Source organism: Oncorhynchus kisutch, linkage group LG8 (genome assembly GCF_002021735.2).
Source record: "Oncorhynchus kisutch isolate 150728-3 linkage group LG8, Okis_V2, whole genome shotgun sequence".
Classification (NCBI taxonomy): Eukaryota; Metazoa; Chordata; class Actinopteri; order Salmoniformes; family Salmonidae; genus Oncorhynchus; species Oncorhynchus kisutch.
This window is the reverse complement of record NC_034181.2, coordinates 62721339-62743823: the sequence shown is the minus strand read 5'-3', so window position 1 is coordinate 62743823 and position 22485 is coordinate 62721339. Positions and strand designations below refer to the sequence as shown.

At 43.7% G+C, this 22485-nt stretch overlaps 1 protein-coding gene across 1 annotated transcript in view; it reads right to left on the bottom strand.

Annotated features, from left to right (window-relative positions):
• LOC109895007 (protein FAM189A1-like) overlaps window positions 1-22485 on the bottom strand; it is a 124174-nt gene that overhangs the window by 57334 nt on the left and 44355 nt on the right. Inside the window, exon 2 of the mRNA XM_031830813.1 lies at window positions 8164-8220. Within this exon, the coding sequence (XP_031686673.1) occupies window positions 8164-8220 (57 nt within the window). The remainder of the gene's footprint in view (window positions 1-8163; window positions 8221-22485) is intronic.

Below are 22485 nucleotides of genomic sequence, written 5' to 3'. Positions count from 1 at the left end.
TTAGCCACAGAAACAGCAACCTTCCCGCTACCCATGATTGGCTGAGATAATGAATGGGCTGGACATGCCGAGAGTAGAGTTCGGATTGGTCGCTTGTATCTCGCTTCTGTCTATTTGAGCTGGTCAGTATGTGTAGGTAATAGGGGTAAGATAGTCCAGTTAGCTACATTTTCAGATATTACACATTTCTAATTTTGTCAGAAAGTAATTTTCATTTCAAGTGAAATTATACTGTTAGCTAGCTAGCTAATGTTAGTTGGCTGGCTTGCTAGCTAACGTTACGTGTATGATCTGTGTAGTAATATTATTCGTATCTCAGAGCCATTTGCTTTGCTAGTTATAACTTAATGTTAGCTAGCTAACATTGAACCTGGTTGGTTAGCTACCTACAGTTTCATGCAGGGTAGTAATGTCATGAGTTGGGATTATGGTTTCTTATTTGCTAGCTAGCTAATCAAAAGACTCCACTATGCAAGTAACCATTTCAATAGAATGTTCATGATGTCACCATGACAACCGTTGAAAGATGTAGCTGGTAAATTCACTCTGGCCATCTACTCCGATTTCAGAGCACTCTCGTCTGAGTGTACCAGAGCGCAGAATAACTGATGAATTTACGAACGCTCAATACCCGTTGAATATGGCCGGTGCCAGTAAACATTGGCAAAAAAGTGTAAATTGTTGCCAGCAGCACAGTTGTAGTCACCAATGCTCTGGATAACATAAAAACAGCCTAACCAGCTCTGCTAGGGCGAGTAAAATGGTCAGCTGTTCTCTGTTCATTTGTGTCTGGAAGTAGCTAGCCAACGTTAGCCAGTTAGCTTGGGTGCTTGACTGCTGTTGTTAGGACAGAACGCTTGGATCAACCATACTCCTAGGCCTCACATTCGTATCTTTAAAGAGATGGGTAAAGCTTAAGAGGGTGTGAACGATGCTAAATGGGTGTGGACAAAGAGCTCTCCAGTAGGTGTACCAAAACATTCAAATGCCATTTTCTCAAACGTGAGGTTACAAGTTAATCAACTTTCAAAGCAGAATTACTTTCCCATTGTTCATCAACTGTAGTGTATGATATACCATTTTCTTGCTCAAATTTTGCTACATAAGACCGAATAGAGCCGGTCAGTCACATTGGTATTTTTACTTTCAATCATGTGACACTTCTCCTGGTCACATCATTCACAGAAACCTTTCCTGTTACCAGTGGGGGCCCAATATTTGGGTGGACAGGGAGAGAGATGAAGGGGAAGATGATTGAACAGTGGGTAGAGTGGTGCTGCTGTTGAGATGTATGTTGCATTCCCAGAGTGCATTAATATGGCCGCCCTCCCTTACCTCCCACCCCCCATGTGACTCTGATTAATCCACTCTCCTGGCCCACCACAACCCCAGCCCTCCCAGCTCTCCAAGCCCACAGGCGCCTACAGCCCCCCACACCACTTGCCCCCATGGAAGGGATAAGGAGAGATGGAGAGTCCTCATCATTCATCTACCGCCATCAATGACAGCTTACTACTGACAAACACTTCCACTTGTCCTGTGATCATATTAAGGCCTGTGTGTGAGCGGAACAGAGCTGTACAGTCTGTACTCATTCCTAGGTACTGCAGAGTGGAGGTGGTGGAGTTAGTATTCAGAGGACAGCAGCACCGGCGCCTCTAGACAGACCTGGCTAGTGGAGCATAGAGAACACAGGCTCTGTGTGTGACTCATCAGACCTGGCAGATCCCCTGTCATGGGTCATTACTGGGTGAGGCATCCTTGTCTCCCCCCTTTGTCTCCCCTGCCCCTCTGTGACAGGCCACTGGGCAGTGGGCAAGGCCACATCTAACACTACCTCCAGCCTTCCCTAGAGTACCATCACACACTGACTGACTCCAACACTAGCTACAGGCCTCTCTACTGTTACAGAATAACACAGCTCTAGCCTCATTCCTGTTGGCTGTTCCATCGATAGGTATCACATTAATATTAACATTGTGGGAGAGGTGAGCATTCCAGCCACACTGCCATTGTTATGAAGGAGTAGAAATGGGACTATATCTGCCTATGCCTTGTACATTGAGAGCTGATCGATCTAGCTGCTGTACCATAGAGGTGATGTGACAAAGAGGCTGAGTCTAAATAGCCTGTCTAGTTATACTGTAGGGCGTGGTTACCGGCAGTTGTGGTTAGCGTCATTCCATGTTGATATACACTGAGTGTACAAAACATTTGGAACATTAGGAACTTTCCATGACATAGACTGACCAGGTGAATCCAGGTGAAAGCTATGATCCCTTATTGATGTCACTTGTCAGATGAAGAGGAGACAGGTTAAATGAGGATTTCTACGCCTTGAGAGGTTGAATGGGCCAAGACAAAATATTTAAGTGCCTTTGATCAGGGTATGGTAGCAGGGGCCAGGTGCACCGGTTTGAGTTTGTCAAGAACTGCAGCGCTGCTGTTTTTTTTACGCTCAACAGTATCAAGAATGGTCCACCTCCCAAAGGACATCCAGCCAACTTGGCCAGTATCCCTGTGGAACGTTTACAACACCTTGTAGAGTCCATGCCTCGAGAAATTGAGGCTGTTCCAAGGGGGAAAGGGTAGGCAACTCAACATTAGGGAAGATGTTCCTACTGTTTTGTACACCCAGTGTATCTGACAATATTCATCTTTACTCCATTCATTCTTAATTTCTCCACGCAATGCATAGTCATCAAATAGCCTTCATTGTAGGGGCTACACAAATCAACACAGTCAAATGTTATTGTCATATGTACAGGTTTGACGTGGTATAGGGTTCACAGTTCAATGAAATGCTTCCTGGTTTGCAATCTTTTTCACTCATCATGAGGCTATGTCATATTTAACATGTGCACGTTTGCAGTCTAGGCTTTATGTTTGGTTTGGGGCGTGTAGCCCTCGGGCCTTCTCTTTCCCTTTAACATATTGTGCTGCTTCTTCTTCACTCGCTCTCTCAACTCTATTCATTCTATTAGAATGTATGGAACGCCATATAACACCAGAGTGTCTTTCATGGTTGTGCGATGAGAACTCCCGTCCACTAGTCTACACAGGCCTATTGATGTTGAACTGTTCCCAGCTATATGATTGCATATTGCATCCTGTCTCTGTTGTTCATTCTGTTAAGCCTCTACTCGACTGAAATGTTGTTTACGAAAGTTCAATCAGCAAGGCTGGTCTGCATGCTCATTTAACATCATCAAGCAGCATAACATAATTCACCATGCTTCCTATTATACAGGCATAGAGGGAATGAATACAAATGTATCATCATAAACCACAGCGTCTCGTTCTGGTCCTCTTCCTATGTGCGGAATGTCATTCACCGGTTTACCTTTAGACTACAAGCCCGGCACAATAATGCACATTCCGCACCCTTGCTGTTTAACCTATGGGCTCACACTTGCAATGATCACTTCCCTGTCTCCACCAATGGGTGTAAATGTTGGGATGTATTTATATGTCAACTTGCACATTCTCTCACTTGCTGTGTTTCAGCAACAGTCTTGGAGGACCATCCACCTCCCCACCACCACAAGCTACAGGGCCTTCAGAAAGTATTCACACCTCTTGACTTTTTTTGTTGTGTTACAAAGTGGTTTTAAAATGGATTCAATTGTAAAGAAAATTCAACGATCTACACAACATTCTCTGTAATGTCAAAGTGGAAGAATTAAAAAATAATAATCTGGAGAAATAAAACACTAACATATCTTGATTAGATATGTTAGAATCACCTTTTTGGCAGCGATTACAGCTTTCAGAGTCTTTTTGGGTAAGTCTCTATGAGCTTTGCACACTTGGATTGTACAATACTTGCCTATTACTCTTTAAAACATTATTCAAGATCTGTCAAGTTGGTTGTTGATCCTAGCTAGACAGCCAAGTCTTGCTATACATTTTCAAGTAGATTTAAGTCAAACTGTAACTAAGCCACTCAGGAACATTCAATGTCATCTTGGTAAGCAACTCCAGTGTATATTTGGCCTTGTGTTTAAGGTTATTGTCCTGCTGAAAGGTGAATTTGTCCCCCAGTGTCTGTTGGAAAGCAAACTGAACCATGTTTTCCACTAGGACTCTGCTTTTGCTTATAGCTCTATTTTGTTTATTTTTATCCCCCCCAAAATCCCTGGTCCTTGCTAATGACAAGCATACCCATTACATGACGCAGTCACCCACATGCTTGAAAATATGAAGAGAGGTACTCAGTGATGTGTTGTGTTGGATTTTCCCCAAATGCTTTGTATTTGTATTCAGGACAAAAAGTTAATTTCCTTGTCAAATGTATTACTTTAGTGACAAAAAGGATCTATGTTTTGGAATATTTGTAATCTGTACAGGCTTCCATCTTTACCTGTCATCGGCATCCTTGAAGACGATGCCATTACCTAAATAATTTAATTACATTCTTCCTCTTTTGTTCATTCAGTTAAGCCTGTCCTCAATTGAACTGTCATGATTCATACACCACAAGTCGAAATCCTTCATATCCTCTTCCACATACCTCTAGCACTAATTACAGCACACTACAGACACCACACATCACAAACACTAATTACAGCATATTATAGACACCACACACCACTATTACTAATTACAGCACACTACAGACACCACACACCACTATCACAGCACACTACAGACACCACATACCACTATCACTAATTACAGCACACTAGACACCACACACCACTACCACTATTTACAGCATATTAGACACCACACACCACTATCACTAATTACAGCACACTGCAGACACCACACATCACAAACACTAATTACAGCATATTAGACACCACACCACTATCACTAATTACAGCCCACTACAGACACCACACATCACAAACACTAATTACAGCACACAACAGACACCACACACCACTAACAATAATTACAGCACACTACAGACACCACACACCACTAACTCTAATTACAGCACACTGCAGACACCACACATCACAAACACTAATTACAGCACACTGCAGACACCACACACAACTAACTCTAATTACAGCACACTGCAGACACCACACCACTAATTACAGCACACTGCAGACACCACGGCACTAATTACAGCACACTGCAGGCACCACACCACTAATTACAGCACACTGCAGACACCACATCACTAACTCTAATTACAACACACTACAGACACCACACACAACTAACTTTAATTACAGCACACTACAGACACCACACACAACTAACTCTAATTAGAGCACACTGCAGACACCACACCACTAATTACAGCACACTGCAGACACCACACCACTAATTACAGCACACTGCAGGCACCACACCACTAATTACAGCACACTGCAAACACCACACACCACAAACTCTAATTACAGCGCACTGCAGACACCACACACCACTAACACTAATTACAGCACACTGCAGACACCACACACCACTAACACTAATTACAGCACACTGCAGACACCACACCACTAAAACTATTTAAAGCACACTGCAGGCACCACACACCACTAATACTATTTAAAGCACACTGCAGACACCACACCACTAAGACTATTTAAAGCACACTGCAGGCACCACACACCACTAATACTATTTAAAGCACACTGCAGACACCACACCACTAAGACTATTTAAAGCACACTGTAGGCACCACACACCACTAAGACTATTTAAAGCACACTGCAGGCACCCCTACCACCAACATACAGCCCACTGACTGAATGGATCCCTACACGTCCACACTCAGACCAAGGAAAGAGACACATCAGAAATTCAGGAAGCTTTCTCAAGCCATGCTGCTATTATGTATGAAATCAATGCTTGGCAGTACATTGCAGACTGAATGCATACATTTTACATCCCATTCACAGGCTGCCCACCAGACTTGGAGCTACTGTAAATCCACAATGAGCAGAGGCTCTGAACACGGGTTTGACTGTAGTCTAACATGACAGGCTATTAGATCCCCCTCTCAGGCTCATCTCAGAGAATCTGGTAGTGATTTCTGTCATAAGCCTTCTGGAAAGAGAAATCCATTACACAGCTGAGCAACTCTGAGAAAACATTGTATGATGATTGTGTCTCACATGGCAAAAATGTCAAATTAGAGAATTATACACATGAGGAGCATGACAGAGAGAGGGAGACGTTCTCTGCTCTCTGATGTCCTGAGGAGAATGGTGATGATAGTGAGGACTGAGTAGGAGTGACACTGGCCCTTTGATCATTGCTATAAGGACCTACAACATAGCTGTTTCTGAAGACAGTGTAGTGTTTATGATACAACCCTCTGGCATTACGCACGGAGAAAAACTACTTAGGAGGACGAAAAACTGCAGGACAAACATACCTGTCATTTCTGTGCTGCTGAACCATTCCAGCCCATTTAGATTCCTGACACTGTGGGCGACTGTACTGACGACACAGTGGAAAGATTGTCCCTATTACAGAACTAAAAGCGAGAGAAACGTTCAGTGTAGTCTGACCATTTCCAGGTCAGTGGTTGAGATGAGAGTATCCTTTCTCAAAGGCATTGGAGTTGTGATCTATTTTAACAGTATTTTATCCCAGCTGGCACAAATCCAGGCCTTCTCACAGTAGAGGGTCACACAGACAACACCCTCACATGCTGTTACCCTGGGTGCCAAAACCAGTAGTGGTGGAAAAAGTACCCAATTGTCATACTTGAGTAAAAGTAAATATTACTTAATAGATAATGACTGAAGTGAAAGTCACCCAGTAAAATCCTACTTGAGTAAAAGTTTTTTTTAAGTATTTGGTTTTAAATATACTTAATATCAAAAGTAAATGTAATTGCTAAAATATACTTCAGTATAATAAGTAAAAGTATAAATAATTTCTAAATCCTAATATTAAGCAAACCAGACAGCACGATTTTCTCATTTAAATTTACAGATAGCCAGGGGCACACTCCACCACTCAGATATAATTTACAAACAAAGCATTTGTGTTTAGTGAGTCCGCCAGATCAGATGCAGTAGGGATGACCAGGGATTTTCTGTAACGGCTCTCTTCTATCTCCTCCTCTGACGAAGAGGTAGAACAAGGATCGGACCAAAATGCAGCGTGATGATGATTCATGATATATTTTAATGAAGGAAAACCTATACATACAGAAACTACAAAACTAACGAAATGAAATAATGAAAACCGAAACAGCCCTATCTGGTGCAAACACAAAGACAGGAACAATCACCCACGAAAACATATATGGCTGCCTAAATATGGTTCCCAATCAGAGACAACGATAATCACCTGACTCTGATTGAGAACCGCCTCAGGCAGAGATAGACTACGTAGACACCCCACAAAACCCCTAAGACAAAAACACACCACAATAACCCATGTCACACCCTGGCCTGACCAAATAATTAAAGAAAACACTAAAATACTAAGACCAAGGCGTGACATTTTCTCTTTAAGTGTGTGAATTAGACCATTTTTACTGTCCTGCTAAGCATTCATAATGTAACGAGTACTTTCGGGTGTCAGGGAAAATGTATGGAGTAAAAAGTACATTATTTTCTTTAGGAATGTAGTGGAGTAAAAGTAAAAGTCGACAAAAATATAAATAGTGAAGTAAAGTACAGATACCCCAAAAAAACTACTTAAGTAGTACTTTAAAGTATTTTTACACCACTGAAAACCAGTTGCCCTGGAGAGGGATTGGAGAGAGGCAAATATCCCCCCTGTGTCACGTTCGATGTATGGAGGAGACCAAGGCCCAGCGTAAGATGAATACATACTTCTTTAATGAAGACGAAGAAACACTAAACAAACTTACAAAACAATAAACTGAACGTGATGCTATATAATATAAGTGCAGACACAAGCAACTAATACATAGACAATAACCCATGAAATACCCAAGGAATATGGCTGCCTAAATATGGTTCCCAATCAGAGACAACGATAAACAGCTGCCTCTGATTGAGAACCAATCTAGGCAACCATAGACATACAAAACACCTAGATAGTAAACAACCACATAAACATACAAAACCCCTAGACAGTACAAAAACACATATCACCCATGTCACACCCTGACCTAACCAAAATAATAAAGAAAACAAAGAATACTAAGGTCAGGGCGTGACACCCTGAGAAGGTTAGGTCAGATCAGGAAGTTAGAGTTAGACCATCACTCACCACCAGAGAGAGTGGCCTCTTCCATGACACCACTCCTATCAGTCCAGACAGCAGCACCTGAAAGAGAACAACACTATAGGTCAGTGGAAGGGAAGAGAACACAGTACAACAGTTAGGATAACCAACATGGTCGTGAACAGTCCCCGCATGTGAGAGAAAGGGGAAAGACAGACATGGGTGCCGTATAGGTTCACTGTGGTGTGATCTTGGATTGTGATCATATCTCCTTGGTGTGAGTTGACACATCACAGTATCACAGTACATTTCTGAAACTTCATATCTGGTGTTCTATTAGCCTCCAGCATTCTGTTTCTCTACATTCTCTCTCCTTCACCCAACATTAACCAACAAACACTCCCCCACCCACCTAGCTTCTCTCTCTCTCTCTCTCTCTCTCCCCCTCTCCATCCCCTCTCTCTTACACGCTAGCCTCTCTCTGAATCCCTAAGTTCAGCTGGAAAGACATCAGACCTAGAGGCAGCCTTTCACTACCAAGGGCAAACCAATCCCCTCCATTTTTGTAGCCATCTTAACTTGTTTGAAGTCTTTGGCTGATACTCAAAAAGAGAAGAATGACTGAAAACACACTGAAGCAGACGGTGAGTGACGTTGCGCATTGGAGAGCGCCTACTCCAATGCTGGCCACTCATTTCACGGCCAACACAGACTGCAAATGCCGTTTGTTTATGTCGCTAACTGTTTCAGACATTTTCCTGTTGCTAAAACCCTTCTAACATACATTGCAGTCGTTACATAAAAATCACACGCGGGTAAAACATTTGACATGGTTTATTATTAGAGTTGAAAGTTACTTTGTATGTTTATGCCTACAGGGTAAGATTTCTTTGTTTTGAACAGTGACAAAATCGAGGCAAGATGATTTTACATACTCAGTCATTTTAATTCTGAAATGATAATTTGATGGCATCATTAAACATATTCTGCAAGTGACATAAATATGTTTATTTCGGAAGCTTGGAGAGTGATGATAATTTCAAAGGCAGATGTCTAGCGAGATGTGAACACTTCACTATCTATTTGCTCTTATGAATTATAGATCACGCATTCTGTTGCAACACAGAGAGAGAGAGAGAGAGAGAGAGAGAGAGAGAGAGAGAGAGAGAGAGAGAGAGAGAGAGAGAGAGAGAGAGAGAGAGAGAGAGAGAGAGAGAGAGAGAGAGAGAGAGAGAGAGAGAGAGAGAGAGAGAGAGAGAGATGGGCTATATTCCTGTAAATGCAGTCTGGTAGTAAATCTGTTCAGCAGTAAAAGCAGCCCAGGTCTGTGCCAGACAGTAGACACACAGAGATCGGCTCCCCTCTTCTGCTCCTGTCTTTAGCACAGACACCTCTGGTCCAGAGCAACACTGTAACCGTCTCACACACCTGATCTCCAAACAGCCCCAATCAACCTCTGATACCACATAAAGAACAAGGGTGCACATGAATGGATGGCTATTACCGCGGCAACACAGTTAAGTTTCACTTTTCTTTCCATAGAGTTTAGTTGTCATGACACCCAGGGGACTCCTCCCTCTTATCTCCAAGTTTCAATCTTACATCTCAGATGGTGGAGGAGAGGAAGGACAGGCTGGCTGCGTTAAGCCCTGCACCAGCCCTCTTCCAGGGGACGAAGGGAACATTCATTAGCTAACACTCTTAACTGGTGAGATATCAGTGGTAGGGTAGAGAATCCACTCAGCCTTGTCTCTACTCTGACAGCTGGTCATAAGGGGAAACTTCAGGAAGTTAGATGTCTGATAGTGAAACAACTCTGGTCCCCTGGAGAAGGATAGTCAGGTAGGCTTTAGGGGCTAGTGGAGCTGCTAAACCCTGGGCTGAGGCTGGCTGGAGCAGAGGCTGTAGCTATAGTAGTCTCTGTCTGAGAGGTGATATGGAGAGGGCTGCCTGTGATAGCTTTGTGTCAATCACGCAGGGATTTCTCTCTCTCTGCTGCACTGGGAAAAGGATTAAGACACTTTACCACAGTAGTCACTGAGGCCTGGCCACCTATTCAGCTCAACTCACCAGTTTGGAAAAGCTCCCCTTCTTTTACTTCTGCAATTTATACACACCGTGGGCTTTGTGTTCAAAACGGGACACCCAAATTAGCTAATCAATTCATCTCATTCTCAACTGACTGTTATCAACACAAACCAACGTATTCTCTGAAAGGAGCAAATGATCCATGAAATACCCACATATGCTCTCAATAGCTACACAGTATCAGGGCCATCGATTCCTGCATCCTACCATGAAAGGCTTCTGTATTGAGATGGCTTCCAATCAGACTCCTGTTGTTTAGTGTTGCCCATCATCAGGAGAGAATAGCCTCTCTCTTCTCTCTCTCCCACATCTGGCTGCACGACATGGTCCCTACAGTGTATAGCTTACCATCCAGAGATTTATACAACAACCACCTTTAACCACACAAAACAAAGCACAGCATTTACATATAGCCATCAACAGACACACTGGCTACACTCATGACTGTCAACTGAGCCAACAACTCTGGCGTGTAGAACACATACATATGCACACCGAAACAAAATGGCTACTGAAATGGGATGAAAGAGGGGTCTTTCCAAGCAACTCATCACAGGTTGTGCCACACAGAGACATGAAAGAATGTACTGCACTTCTGACAGCCACGCACACACGGACGAACACACGCACACACACACACAAACACACACACACAGCATAACAACCCTGACGTCCTGAACAGTACACATCGTGATCAATCATAAGCCTTCCACAACACAAGTATCTGATATCACAACCATGTATTTTATTTGCTGTCCACCAACTGAACAGAAAAGTCAAACTATGCTTTTCGGAAGACAAAACCCAATAAGCCCTCATAAATCCCTCGGTCAGAATGTCATTGACCCCAAAGCCCTCTCTCCTGTCTGACTGATCCCCCCCCGGCCACATTCCAGTCCGGAGCGTTTATGTACGCTGCAGCCTGTACACACTCTTACACACCTACACACCCATACACACTCCTACTCCTACACACTCCTATACCTGGCTGCGGAAAATCCAGGCTGGAGTTGCTTTGATCTCATGGATATAGAGAGTTTACGCCCCAATCTAAATTGACCAGAATGAGCACTTTAATCCCAATTCAGAGATGAGCTCAGACGACACAAATTCCGGTACACTTTTAACCGTTTCTCAGGGCATTATGTTGTCCGTAAAAAAGAAACATGGTTTCCATCTCAAATTCACACACACAAGAGTCTGGATCTGAGAGAGCATTCAGTGAGGCTGTAAAATGGAGCATGACATCACCAGGAGATTGAGGAGGTTAACGTTAATAAGCACATAGAAGATGAATTCTACCATCACAGTGAACCTTTAGTCTGATGACAGCATGAGCAGTTCTGTTCTGACCTTCAGAAGTCCTTCTCTGCTGATGTTTTATGAATGGGGGTGAGAGGTGTGTGCTCTCACTCGAACTCCTCTCGCTTTCTATGGGCACAAGCACTGATCATGACATAAACCGTTCACACCCCTCTTGTTGGTGGAGAGAACATTTATCAGGTTTAAAGCTCATTTTCTTGCAATAATATACATTTTGCCATGTCTAATGTGAATTCGTGTGACTCAAACATTACAACAAAATCTATGGGCTATAAAACCTAGATAAACAACGTTAACTGACATAGGCTAGTTGATCTGGACATTTCTGACAAGTCATAAATAGCTCTGTATGGTATGAAATGACTGACAGGACAAGAGGAAAACTGATGATGCACTACTCAATTTAGAAATTTCACCTTGTTGGCTGTTCAAACAGAAAATGATTAATTCAATCAAGGTTTAATGAAAATTCAGTCAGGAAAACAATAGTCCAAACCATATGTCTCTACAATATATGCTTAAAAAGTAATCAACGATTTACTCTCAGAATTTACTATGTTCAGAGTGAATGGAATATCATCACAGGCATGATCAAAAAGTGGTCACTGCTCCATATACCTACACACTGTTATACACCTACACACCCCTACCCTCCACATGTCCTTTACATTGCAGGACACAACTCTGGACCTCACAGCAGTGAAAGCTCTATTCTCATCCCCCAGCCCAGAGCCCACTACTATTAATGATGTGTTCTCCCAGGCTGTCCCATTAGTACTGTTATGATAACTGACCCTGAGCTGACTGTGGGAGGTGGAGAAGGGGGGAGGGGGGCAGTGATTACAGCACCCTATACCCCCAGGCATCAGTGGAGAACAGGGATAATCACAAGGAGCATGCCCCCTGCAGTCACTGGCCTGTCCCAGAGGTCACTGCTCTCTCTCTCTGTCACACAGAGATTGGCATGGTGTTGATGAGGCTGTAATGATGGAACGGTGGATGGGGACGGCAGGGGTAGGGATGGAGAGGGCTGTTGGAATGCTGTAGGGGCTGTGGTTATGGTTTACAGCATAACAACATAAGAGTGGACATTATCAACCTCCCCCCTCCCCCGACTGTCCACCCTCCCTGTGCCTCACATAATGCCCTGCCCCCATTCAGCATTGGGGCCACTCACTGTGGATGGGGCTCAGTCAATCCCACGAAAACAAGGCAGACGACAATAATAAACCATGTCATCTGCAATCACCTGCATGACAATAACACACTGGCTGCCAGTGGAAGATGGTTGTTTTCTACAATAAAGTCTCCACAGTGCTGGTAAACATCACGCAGAGCAGCGTGCATCATGGATTCTATGTTTCTAACAGGTTTTATTTAATCTCATTCATTCAGGCAAGACACCCTGCCCCCATCAAAGCACACATTACTCTGAGTGAAGGTTTTAAAATCTGGGCATTTCACATACTTCAGGCCACCAAGACCAATGGGAAGAAGGGACCAACCGACAGACAGCCAGGTTTCCTAGGCAACCACCCGCCGGCCACTTGCCAAGATCTATAATGATTTTCCATCAACCTCAAAGCTGTGGGGGGTGCGCGGAATCTCACGCCCATTTCAATGTGATGCAAGCACCCAAACTCATCAGAGAGAGAAAGAGAGAGACACACACACACACTCACACACAAACACATCACAGCCCTGTTACAGATTCCATACACAGCTATCACATTCAGGATGTAATGAGGCAATAGTCTTTTGTATTGCTTCCACACCTATTAGAGTGTGATAAGGTGATTCTGGAACTGCTTTGTGACATGACATATCGCAGGGGGAAAGTGAGGGGCATGTGAACCATTTCCTCCCAGTGTGAAGCTTACTGAGAGTCTCACACCACCTGTGGTTGAGCTGTCCATCTGGAGTGAGTGGAGGTTGGTATTATGATGCTCCCTGACCTCTGACCCCTGTGTTATGATGTTCTGCTCCATCCAGACAGATTGCACTCTGTGTTATTGTCTTTGTCATCTGTGAAATCATGTTTTTCTGCTGATTACGTCAGGTAAAGTGCTGCTCTCTCTGATTGTTCACACTACTCTTACTGCCTTCTGGGTCACCTGGTATGTCCAAGGTCACTGGTCCAGCCCTGGGCAGCATGGTGGATAGCAGGTGGTCTAGAGTGGGCTCTTGTCCAATAGAAACCTGCGGCTTGAAAAGGAGGCCATGCCAGCACGGTGAAGACGTAGCAGTAGGACTCTTCTGGGTTATCAGATCATATACCAGTATGATGTTCTTTACTACTTCTACCTCCTACCTCCTCCTGAGACTGTCATATTTAATAGTCATGGTGTTTAGCTACTGAGCTCTAGTGGTTGGGGCTTCCTGGCTAAGTGTTTTTCCTCTCACCTACAAGGCAAAACCCTGGTTATACAAGGTCGATCAGGGCTCTTGAACCCTGTTCCTGGAAAGCTACCCTCCTGTTGGTTTTCAATCCAACCCCAGTTGTAACCGACCTGATTCATCTTATCAACCAGCTAATTATGAGAATCAGGTGCGCTAGATTGGAATCAGGTGGGCAAGATTGGAATCAGGTGGGCTAGATTGGAATCAGGTGCGCTAGATTGGAATCAGGTGGGCTAGATTGGAATCAAGTGCGCTAGATTGGAATCAGGTGGGCTAGATTGGAATTAGGTGGTCTAGATTGGGGTTGAAGCGAACCTACAGGATGGAGCCCTGCAGTAGATACTGTGTTTTCATAATCTACCATCATACAAGCTCAGCATATATTCAACACAAACTGATATTCTTTCCATCTAACATTCAGTTTCCATCCAACATTCAGTTTCCATCTAACATTCAGTTTCCTGGCCACACACAGGCGTTGAAGAGCTTGTGCATCTCTTACTGCCTCTTCTACTGTAACAGTTAATACACTCTCCTCTCATATATCTTTGGCTAGGAAAAAGCTTACTAAAAACATTCCCTTCCTTGCCAAACTGTCATTCAGCGTTTGTGCATGTGTGTGTGCGTGCATATATATGTGTGTGTGTGTGTGTGTGTGTGTGTGTGTTTGTGTGTGTAAATCTTGTAGAGAGTAGCTGCTGAGCCTATGTATATCCAGGGCTGAATTGGATGTGTCAGGAGAAACTCACCACCCCACCTTAATTAAATGGAGCAGTCTAGTAATTAAATGGGTGTCTAAGCGAGGCCTGCTTTAAAAGGGGTGACACTCTTGATGTCTACTGCCTCTGTGTGATCAGTGGAGAGCCCACAGCCAGGGATGAGGCTGGAGTTGCTTTCATCTCCTGAATGTGGAGAGCTTACACTCCTATCTAGTCAATCAGAGTGAGCACTTTAATCCCAATTCAGAGATGAGCTCGGATGACACAATTTTGAGCAAACATCTTGTAACCCCAAATTCCGGTACACTTTTAACCGTTTCTCAGGGCATTATGTTGTCCGTAAAAAAGAAACATGGTTTCCATCTCAAATTCACACACACAAGAGTCTGGATCTGAGAGAGCATTCAGTGAGGCTGTAAAATGGAGCATGACATCACCAGGAGATTGAGGAGGTTAACGTTAATAAGCACATAGAAGATGAATTCTACCATCACAGTGAACCTTTAGTCTGATGACAGCATGAGCAGTTCTGTTCTGACCTTCAGAAGTCCTTCTCTGCTGATGTTTTATGAATGGGGGTGAGAGGTGTGTGCTCTCACTCGAACTCCTCTCGCTGTCCTCTATCCTTCTCTAGTGCCTCTTGAGAATACGGCAAGAACATTAGTGCTGCTGTCTACGTAAACTACAGCCCTGAACAGCTCCCTCAACCCTTTGTCCAGGGAGGCTTCTACTTTTTACTGAGACTGCATGTCTATGTGATGGGGAATGGAACTGTCAAAGACAAAAGAAAAGCTATAGACAATGGTGCTCTAAAATATAGCTTGGTTTACCCCTCTTCCTTCTACTACAATAATCTCTCTCTCTCTCTCCCTCTCTCTCTCTCCCTCTCCATTTCTCCCCTCCCCCAGCCCCTTCCCATATCCCTCCACTTTAGGCACCTTGTCGTCATTGCCATGGAAACAGGGGGACAACAGTAGGTTGTCAGGCAATGCCTGGGGGCTGGGCATCTCAGTCTCTCTGCCCCACTCATCATTATTTTGTCTTATCCCTCTTCTTCCTCTCTCTCTCTGTCATTTACTCACATATCAAATCATTCTCTCCGTCCACCAATTCCTGCTGAATCAACTCCAACAAGAGAAGCGATTGGTGATCAAATTAAGAAGTTAGTCTGCTTTTGTCTAATTGCAAAAATACTTCATTGTGGAAACTACCAATCAGCATTAACAAGTGATAGCCTAAATAGATTTCCTTGGAGCGTTTTACACATACAGGTAAATGAAGATCTAAACAAAAAGCTCCAGAATTCAGAAATATTCCTTTAGAATCCTGTATGTCTAAAATCTTCTCTGATCATTCACTGACGAGTGTGATGATGCTATTGCCATTGTCAACGTCATCATCCTCATGCTCATCAGCAGCAGCATCATCATCAGCACCATCATCACAAAACCAGGCTTAGTTGACCACATTGTGAAAAATGCTAACATTTCAATCTAATTCTCATCACCACAACGGGAACAAACAAACAATCAATCCCACAACATCATCACCATCATCTGTGTCCAGCAGCCCTCCACCTGTATGTCACTGACCTGCTGCATGACATTACTGCTGATGTCGCTGGCCTGGCCTACAGACAGCACAGACGGCACAGGCAACAGACAGACAGCACAGGGAGCACTGCTCTAGTCTGTCCTTCTTGATAATTGCAGGCCAGGAGAAAGGCAGATTGCATTAGATAGGGGATGTCCATTGGCACTCGCAATTACTCCCATGATCTCTCTGTCTCTTCTTTCCCAAGATCAAAACTACTCCGTGGCCAGCACTTGTAGAGGAGCCTGTCATGTCAGCCACAGAACTAAAGCTGGACCTGAGAGATGTCTCATTTGAACAGGGCCTTGCTTTGATGTGGGGGAGGATAGGTGGAATTCGTCAAAACACACCACTACTGTTTTCCATTCAATTATCCAACAGCCTCTGTGCTTTAGAACTCTGCATACAACAGATGACTTTGTAGAGCAGACTAGATGTAAATGTCCTATTAAATTAAACATATGGAGGAAGAACAAACAAACAAACAGCTATGTAACTGGACCAATCAACTGATTCGCCATAAACAAGATCACAGAGAGAGTGTATGAATGTACAGTTAGTAAATGGTGAGGATAATCTATATGGAAGAAAAATAGAAACACAACGTGCAAAGTGTTGGTCCCATGAATCATGAGCTGAAATAAAAGATCCCACAAGTTTTCCATACGCACAAAAAACTTATTTCTCTCAAATTTCTTGCACAAATTTGTTCACATCTTTCTTACTGAGCTTTTCTCTTTGACAAGATAATCCATCCACATGACAGGCGTGGCATATCAAGAAGCCGATTAAACAGCATGGTCATTACACAGGTGCACCTTGTGCTGGGGACAGTAAAAGGCCACTGTAAAATGTGCAGTTTTGTCACCCAACACAATGCCACAGATGTCTCAAGTGTTGAGGGGACGTAGGGTCTGAGGAGTATTTATGTCTGTAATAAAGCCTTTTGTGCTGGCTAGTGGGTAGGTAATTCTGATTGGCTAGTGGATGGGTGGGCCAGCATCCCGGAGTCGCTTCTTCACTGTTGACGTTGAGACTGGTGTTTTGCGGTTACTATTTAATTAAGCTGCCAGTTGAGGACCTGCGAGACATCTGTTTCTCAAACTAGACACTCTAATGTACTTGACCTCTTGCTCAGTGGTGTACCGGGGCCTCCCACTCCTCTTTCTAGTCTGGTTAGAGCCAGTTTGTGCTGTTCTGTGAAGGGAGTAGTACACAGCGTTTTATGAGATCTTCCGTTTCTTGGCAATTTCTCGCATGGAATAGCCTTAATTTCTCAGAACAAGAATAGACTGATGAGTAGCAGAAGAAAGGTCTTTGTTTCTGCCCATTTTGAGCCTGTAATCGAACTCACAAATGCTGATGCTCCAGAAACTCATCTAGTCTAAAGGCCAGTTTTATTGCTTTTTTAAATCAAATCAAATCAAATTTTATTTAATCAGGACAACAGATTTCAGCTGTGTTAACATATTGCAAAAGGGTTTTCTAATGATCAATTAGCCTTTTAAAATTATAAACTTGGATTAGCTAACACAACGTGCCATTGGAACACAGGAGTGATGGTTGCTAATAATGGGCCTCTGTACGCCTATGTAGATATTCCATTTAAAAAAATCTGCCGTTTCCAGCCACAATAGTCATTTACAACAATAACAATGTCTACAACGTATTTATGATCAATTTGATGTTATTTTAATGGAGAGAAAATTTGCTTTTCTTTCAAAAACAAGGATATTTCTATGTGACCCCAAACGTATGAACGGTAGCGTATGTTTATAGACTTTAAGGAAACTGCATTGATGTCGTGGTGGAGTGCTACTCTGTCTTTCTCTCTTGTGAGGGAAAAATTATGTATTCACCTTATTTGTTGGCTATGGAACAATTATTTGCTTAACGAACAGTAAGATATTTCTGTCCTGCTAATGCTGTGTTTTATGGTCTCCACTCTAGCACCCTGCAGCTAGTCTGCGTGTTGAGGAAATGGGTTCTACTAGAGATAGCTTGAAGCTGACAAGTGATTTGTGTTGGTGATAAAAACCTAAAAGCTAGCATTCTATAGACAAGATGTGGTGTGTGTTCATCCTGGCGTCTGGGAAACTAAGTAAAAGACCATCCTGTGTAGATAACCAGATGGCTTATGGGAAGGTTAGAAGTGACTGACTAAGCAATCTTGGCATCAGCTATTTAAAACTGTGCATCGTCTGTAAAGGCTAGACTCTCAGCCTAACAGTCAGTCAAGACTGGTGGGCTGACTGTCCCATTATCGCAATAATGAATCAATATTAAATGAAGATGATTGTTTGAGGAAATGACCAAGTCTCTCTCAGTACTGAATTTCCACGACACTCTCTCATCCCAGGACCTATACAGTACCGCCCAAAGTGGAGGTGGAGGACAGGAAGCGTTTGATTAAAATGATGGGTTAGCCAAGTTGGACCAAAACACCAGGAATCAATCCCTAAATAATTCCCCTTGATATCTGAGCCAAATGGCTTTCTTCGTCTCTCTCTGCTCTTCCTCTGATGAAACACCATCTCTATTGATCCTTCATTACTCTGTTTGCAACCAAGTATGACGTGACACAGCAGAAAGCCAGGGTGGAAATACAGTGTTTTTCCTCAGCATGAACACACACACACACACACAGATTTTTTTATTCATTCAACAAACATCCAAAAAGAATAGGACCCAGTAATTTACAGGGAAGTGGCTGACTGATGGCTTCAAGACGCAATTGGCAGTGAACAGCCAAGCCGAGCAAATCATCATCTACCATGATTGAACAACTGTATCCATCCGCTCTCACAAAGTCTGGATTGATCTATCGTAATCACTAACCCGCGGATACAACGCAACAATGTGCTGTCCATGATGATTACGTTCTAGCATGTGCTAACATAATGGATTGCAGTAAAAAAAGGGGAACATATTTTCACAAAACCTGAGCCGTTTCGGACGTTTATTTCGGACTTTCTCATCACAGATGGAACACGTCTAACGCATCTAAATAATGACTACCATCAAAGCTGGCATCCAGAGGCGCGGAGATGAAAGCCAGTCAAGTCACTGAGCTATTCTGTGAGTCGCAGAGTCCAATCAATTCCTCATGGTAGACCTAACCACATAACACAAGAGACACACAGAGCCGCTGTGTTCCTCTGTAGACACACACACAAACAAACACACACAGGCCCAGTGGTTAGGAGGGCTGATCCATCAGTGAGTAGGGTAATGTTCTCACTTACACATCACCCCCCACAATGGGCAGTAGCTGAGAAGATGGGACAGGCCCCGTGAAGAGGAGATTAGAGGGGAAGCGACAGGCGGCAGCACCCACAGGGCACAGCCAGGCCTGCTGTTGTTCTGTTCCTTTCCTTTCATCTCCTCTCCTTTCCTTTCCTTTCCTTTCCTCTCCTCTCTTCTACCTCTCCCTCCCTCTCTCCTTCACCCACAGGACACAGCCAGGCCTGCTGTTGTTTTGTTCTGTCCCCCTCTTCTCCTCTCCCTCGCCCTCACTCCTTCATGTCCTCACACACACTGTGGACCCTACGGCACTACCTCTCCCGCCCACCACAGTAGCTCAGCATGCACAGCAGAGCAGGTACACTGAACTACCTGAAGCACAGGAGAAGGAGAAGCAGTGGAGGAGAAACCGATTTCATTTTGTTTTCAGAATCCAACAATTGGGTTGTTTGAGCTCTGGATGGGGTAGTCTCGTCAGGCAGAGATGCAGGAAGGTTACCACAGTGAAAAGTGGTACAGAATAAGACACAACAGGAGGCAGTGCTGGATGTGCGTTGTAGAGAGGACACATGTCTATGGTAGGTAGGTACCCATGCAGATCTATTACTGCAGGTATTCTGTAAAACCCTGTTGCGGTGAGCCTCTCCTAGGGAGTTGGTTTTAAGAGCCTCTCATTGTTGCAGAGTTGAGCAGCAATTTGAACAGAGCCGTTTTCCTGGTGTTTTGACTGTAAAATTGCGGCTTTACCGAGAGCCAAGTAGTATATAATGTTACCGCTGTGGGTAAAGGATCAAGTTTATGAGGTGGAACAGAGTTCTGCCAGCCCCATTTACAACCCCCATACCTTTATAGTCTACTGTGTTTATGATAAATGTCAACATGTTCGTGTGTGAGAGTACATGTGCTGATAGAAAGGAACAATTCTATTCAGGAAGCTACTAAAGAGCGTCGCTGTCACATAATGCTATCAGTAAGTTCAACTGAAGTTAAGATTACACACCACTTCAAAAGCTAAGGCCATAAATGGACAGATTGACTGGTTCCTTTTAACGTCTTGCACCCAGAGTGCATACTGCACTAACATCCCATTTATATGGCCCCTGTTTGCACCTATGTAGTTGGCATGGGGCACACAGACTTGTTACCAGTGGAGCAGAAGGGCTCCAAGGGGCCTCAGGAAAGTGTTAACATTCAGTATCATGTGCAGGGCTGACCATGTGACTAACACACACACACACGCCGCTGTGAATGTAAAGGAATGGTAAATATATGCAGATTACAGGGTTTAAAACTGCTATACACTGTATACTGTACCATAGACGTGTCTGTTGCCCCAGGGCAGGTCAACTACAAGGTTATTGAAATATTGCAAACCGTAGTGGGAAACCTACCCATAATGTACATAACATGTACATTTGTTAGAAACAAACTAGCTTATGATCTTATGATCAAACTAGCTTAAAAAATACCATGCCTGCCGTGGTCAAATGTAACCATTGACATTTTGAAGATGAATGAAAATCATTGATTATGTTGGTGATTAATTAATTAATTAACATTGTTTTGGTCAAATGTCTGCCTCTGTGGTGCTGCTTGGTGTGTGGGAATTTCAGAGACATTTTGGTTTCGGTTTTAGGGTTTTCTTTTAACTTCGGGAATCCCAAGCCACATACGATGTCTCTAGTTATTTCACTGAGGCTGCTGCTGCTCTCGCTTTACTCTGGTTAACCAATGAATAGAGTGAATTCTAAACATGTAATCTGACAGTAATGTAATCTCATTTGGATCCCCTGAAGCGTCCGGTAAACACGCTGAACAGAACAGAACAGAACAACACCTCACCTCACAGACTGAGCCTCTGTCTAAACTTGCTACTATCTCTTTGAGGTCTCAAACTACTATCTCTCTGAGCCTCAGGTCGCACAAGGGACTTATATTGAGACTGGAGAAACTGAAAAATAAAATTCCCTTGGTTTTTCACTGTGTCAATTTGAGTAGAATAACAGGAAAGGAGCGATCAGCCCTGTCATTAACGGTGGCCTTATATAACATCCTTCAAAATGATTATCAACTCACTAATGACCCCTTTTGGCCTGCGGTGTGCTTCCTTGTCAACAGGTCTCATTCCATTATTGACCACGCTCCAGACAGAACCCTAAACAGCAATGTGACCTAGCGCAGAAGAGGCCACTAATGTATCTACGGCAAAGGCTCTCACAGCCACGCTAATGACAGTTTATTATAATTATAGGTAGTGTTCCTAAAAGCAGGGCTGCTGTGTTAGAGACAGACAGCAGGGATTCTGTCCTTCCTGAGTGTATATCACTATCCACAAGCAAAGCCATTCACCGAACCAGCTAACAGAATCGCCAATTAAGGCCTAAGTGGTGGGCTGGGCTAAACTACAGAGATATTTTTCACAAACTTATAAGCACATTCCTTGTCACACACAAATCTTAACAAACAAACTCTATTAATTGTATGAGCTTGTGTCCCTGTGTGTGCGTTAGTGTGTGTGTTCCTGTGTGTGCATGAGTGTGTGTCCCTTTGTGTCCCTGTGTGTGCATTAGTGTGTGTGTCCCTGTGTGTTCCTGTGTGTGCGTTAGTGTGTGTGTTCCTGTGTGTGCGTTAGTGTGTGTGTTCCTGTGTGTGCGTTAGTGTGTCTGTCCCTGTGTATCCCTGTGTGTGTCCCTGTGTGTGCGTTAGTGTGTGTCCCTGTGTGTGCTTTAGTGTGTGTGTCCCTGTGTGTGCATTCGTGTGTGTGTCCCTGTGTGTGCATTCGTGTGTGTGTCCCTGTGTGTACATTAGTGTGTGTGTCCCTGTGTGTGCATTAGTGTGTGTCCCTGTGTGTGCGTGTCCCTGTGTGTGCTTTAGAGTCTGTGTGTCCCTGTATGTGCTTTAGAGTCTGTGTGTCCCTGTGTGTGCGTTAGTGTGTGTCCCTGTGTGTGCGTGTCCCTGTGTGTGCATTAGTGTGTGTGTCCCTGTGTGTGTCCCTGTGTGT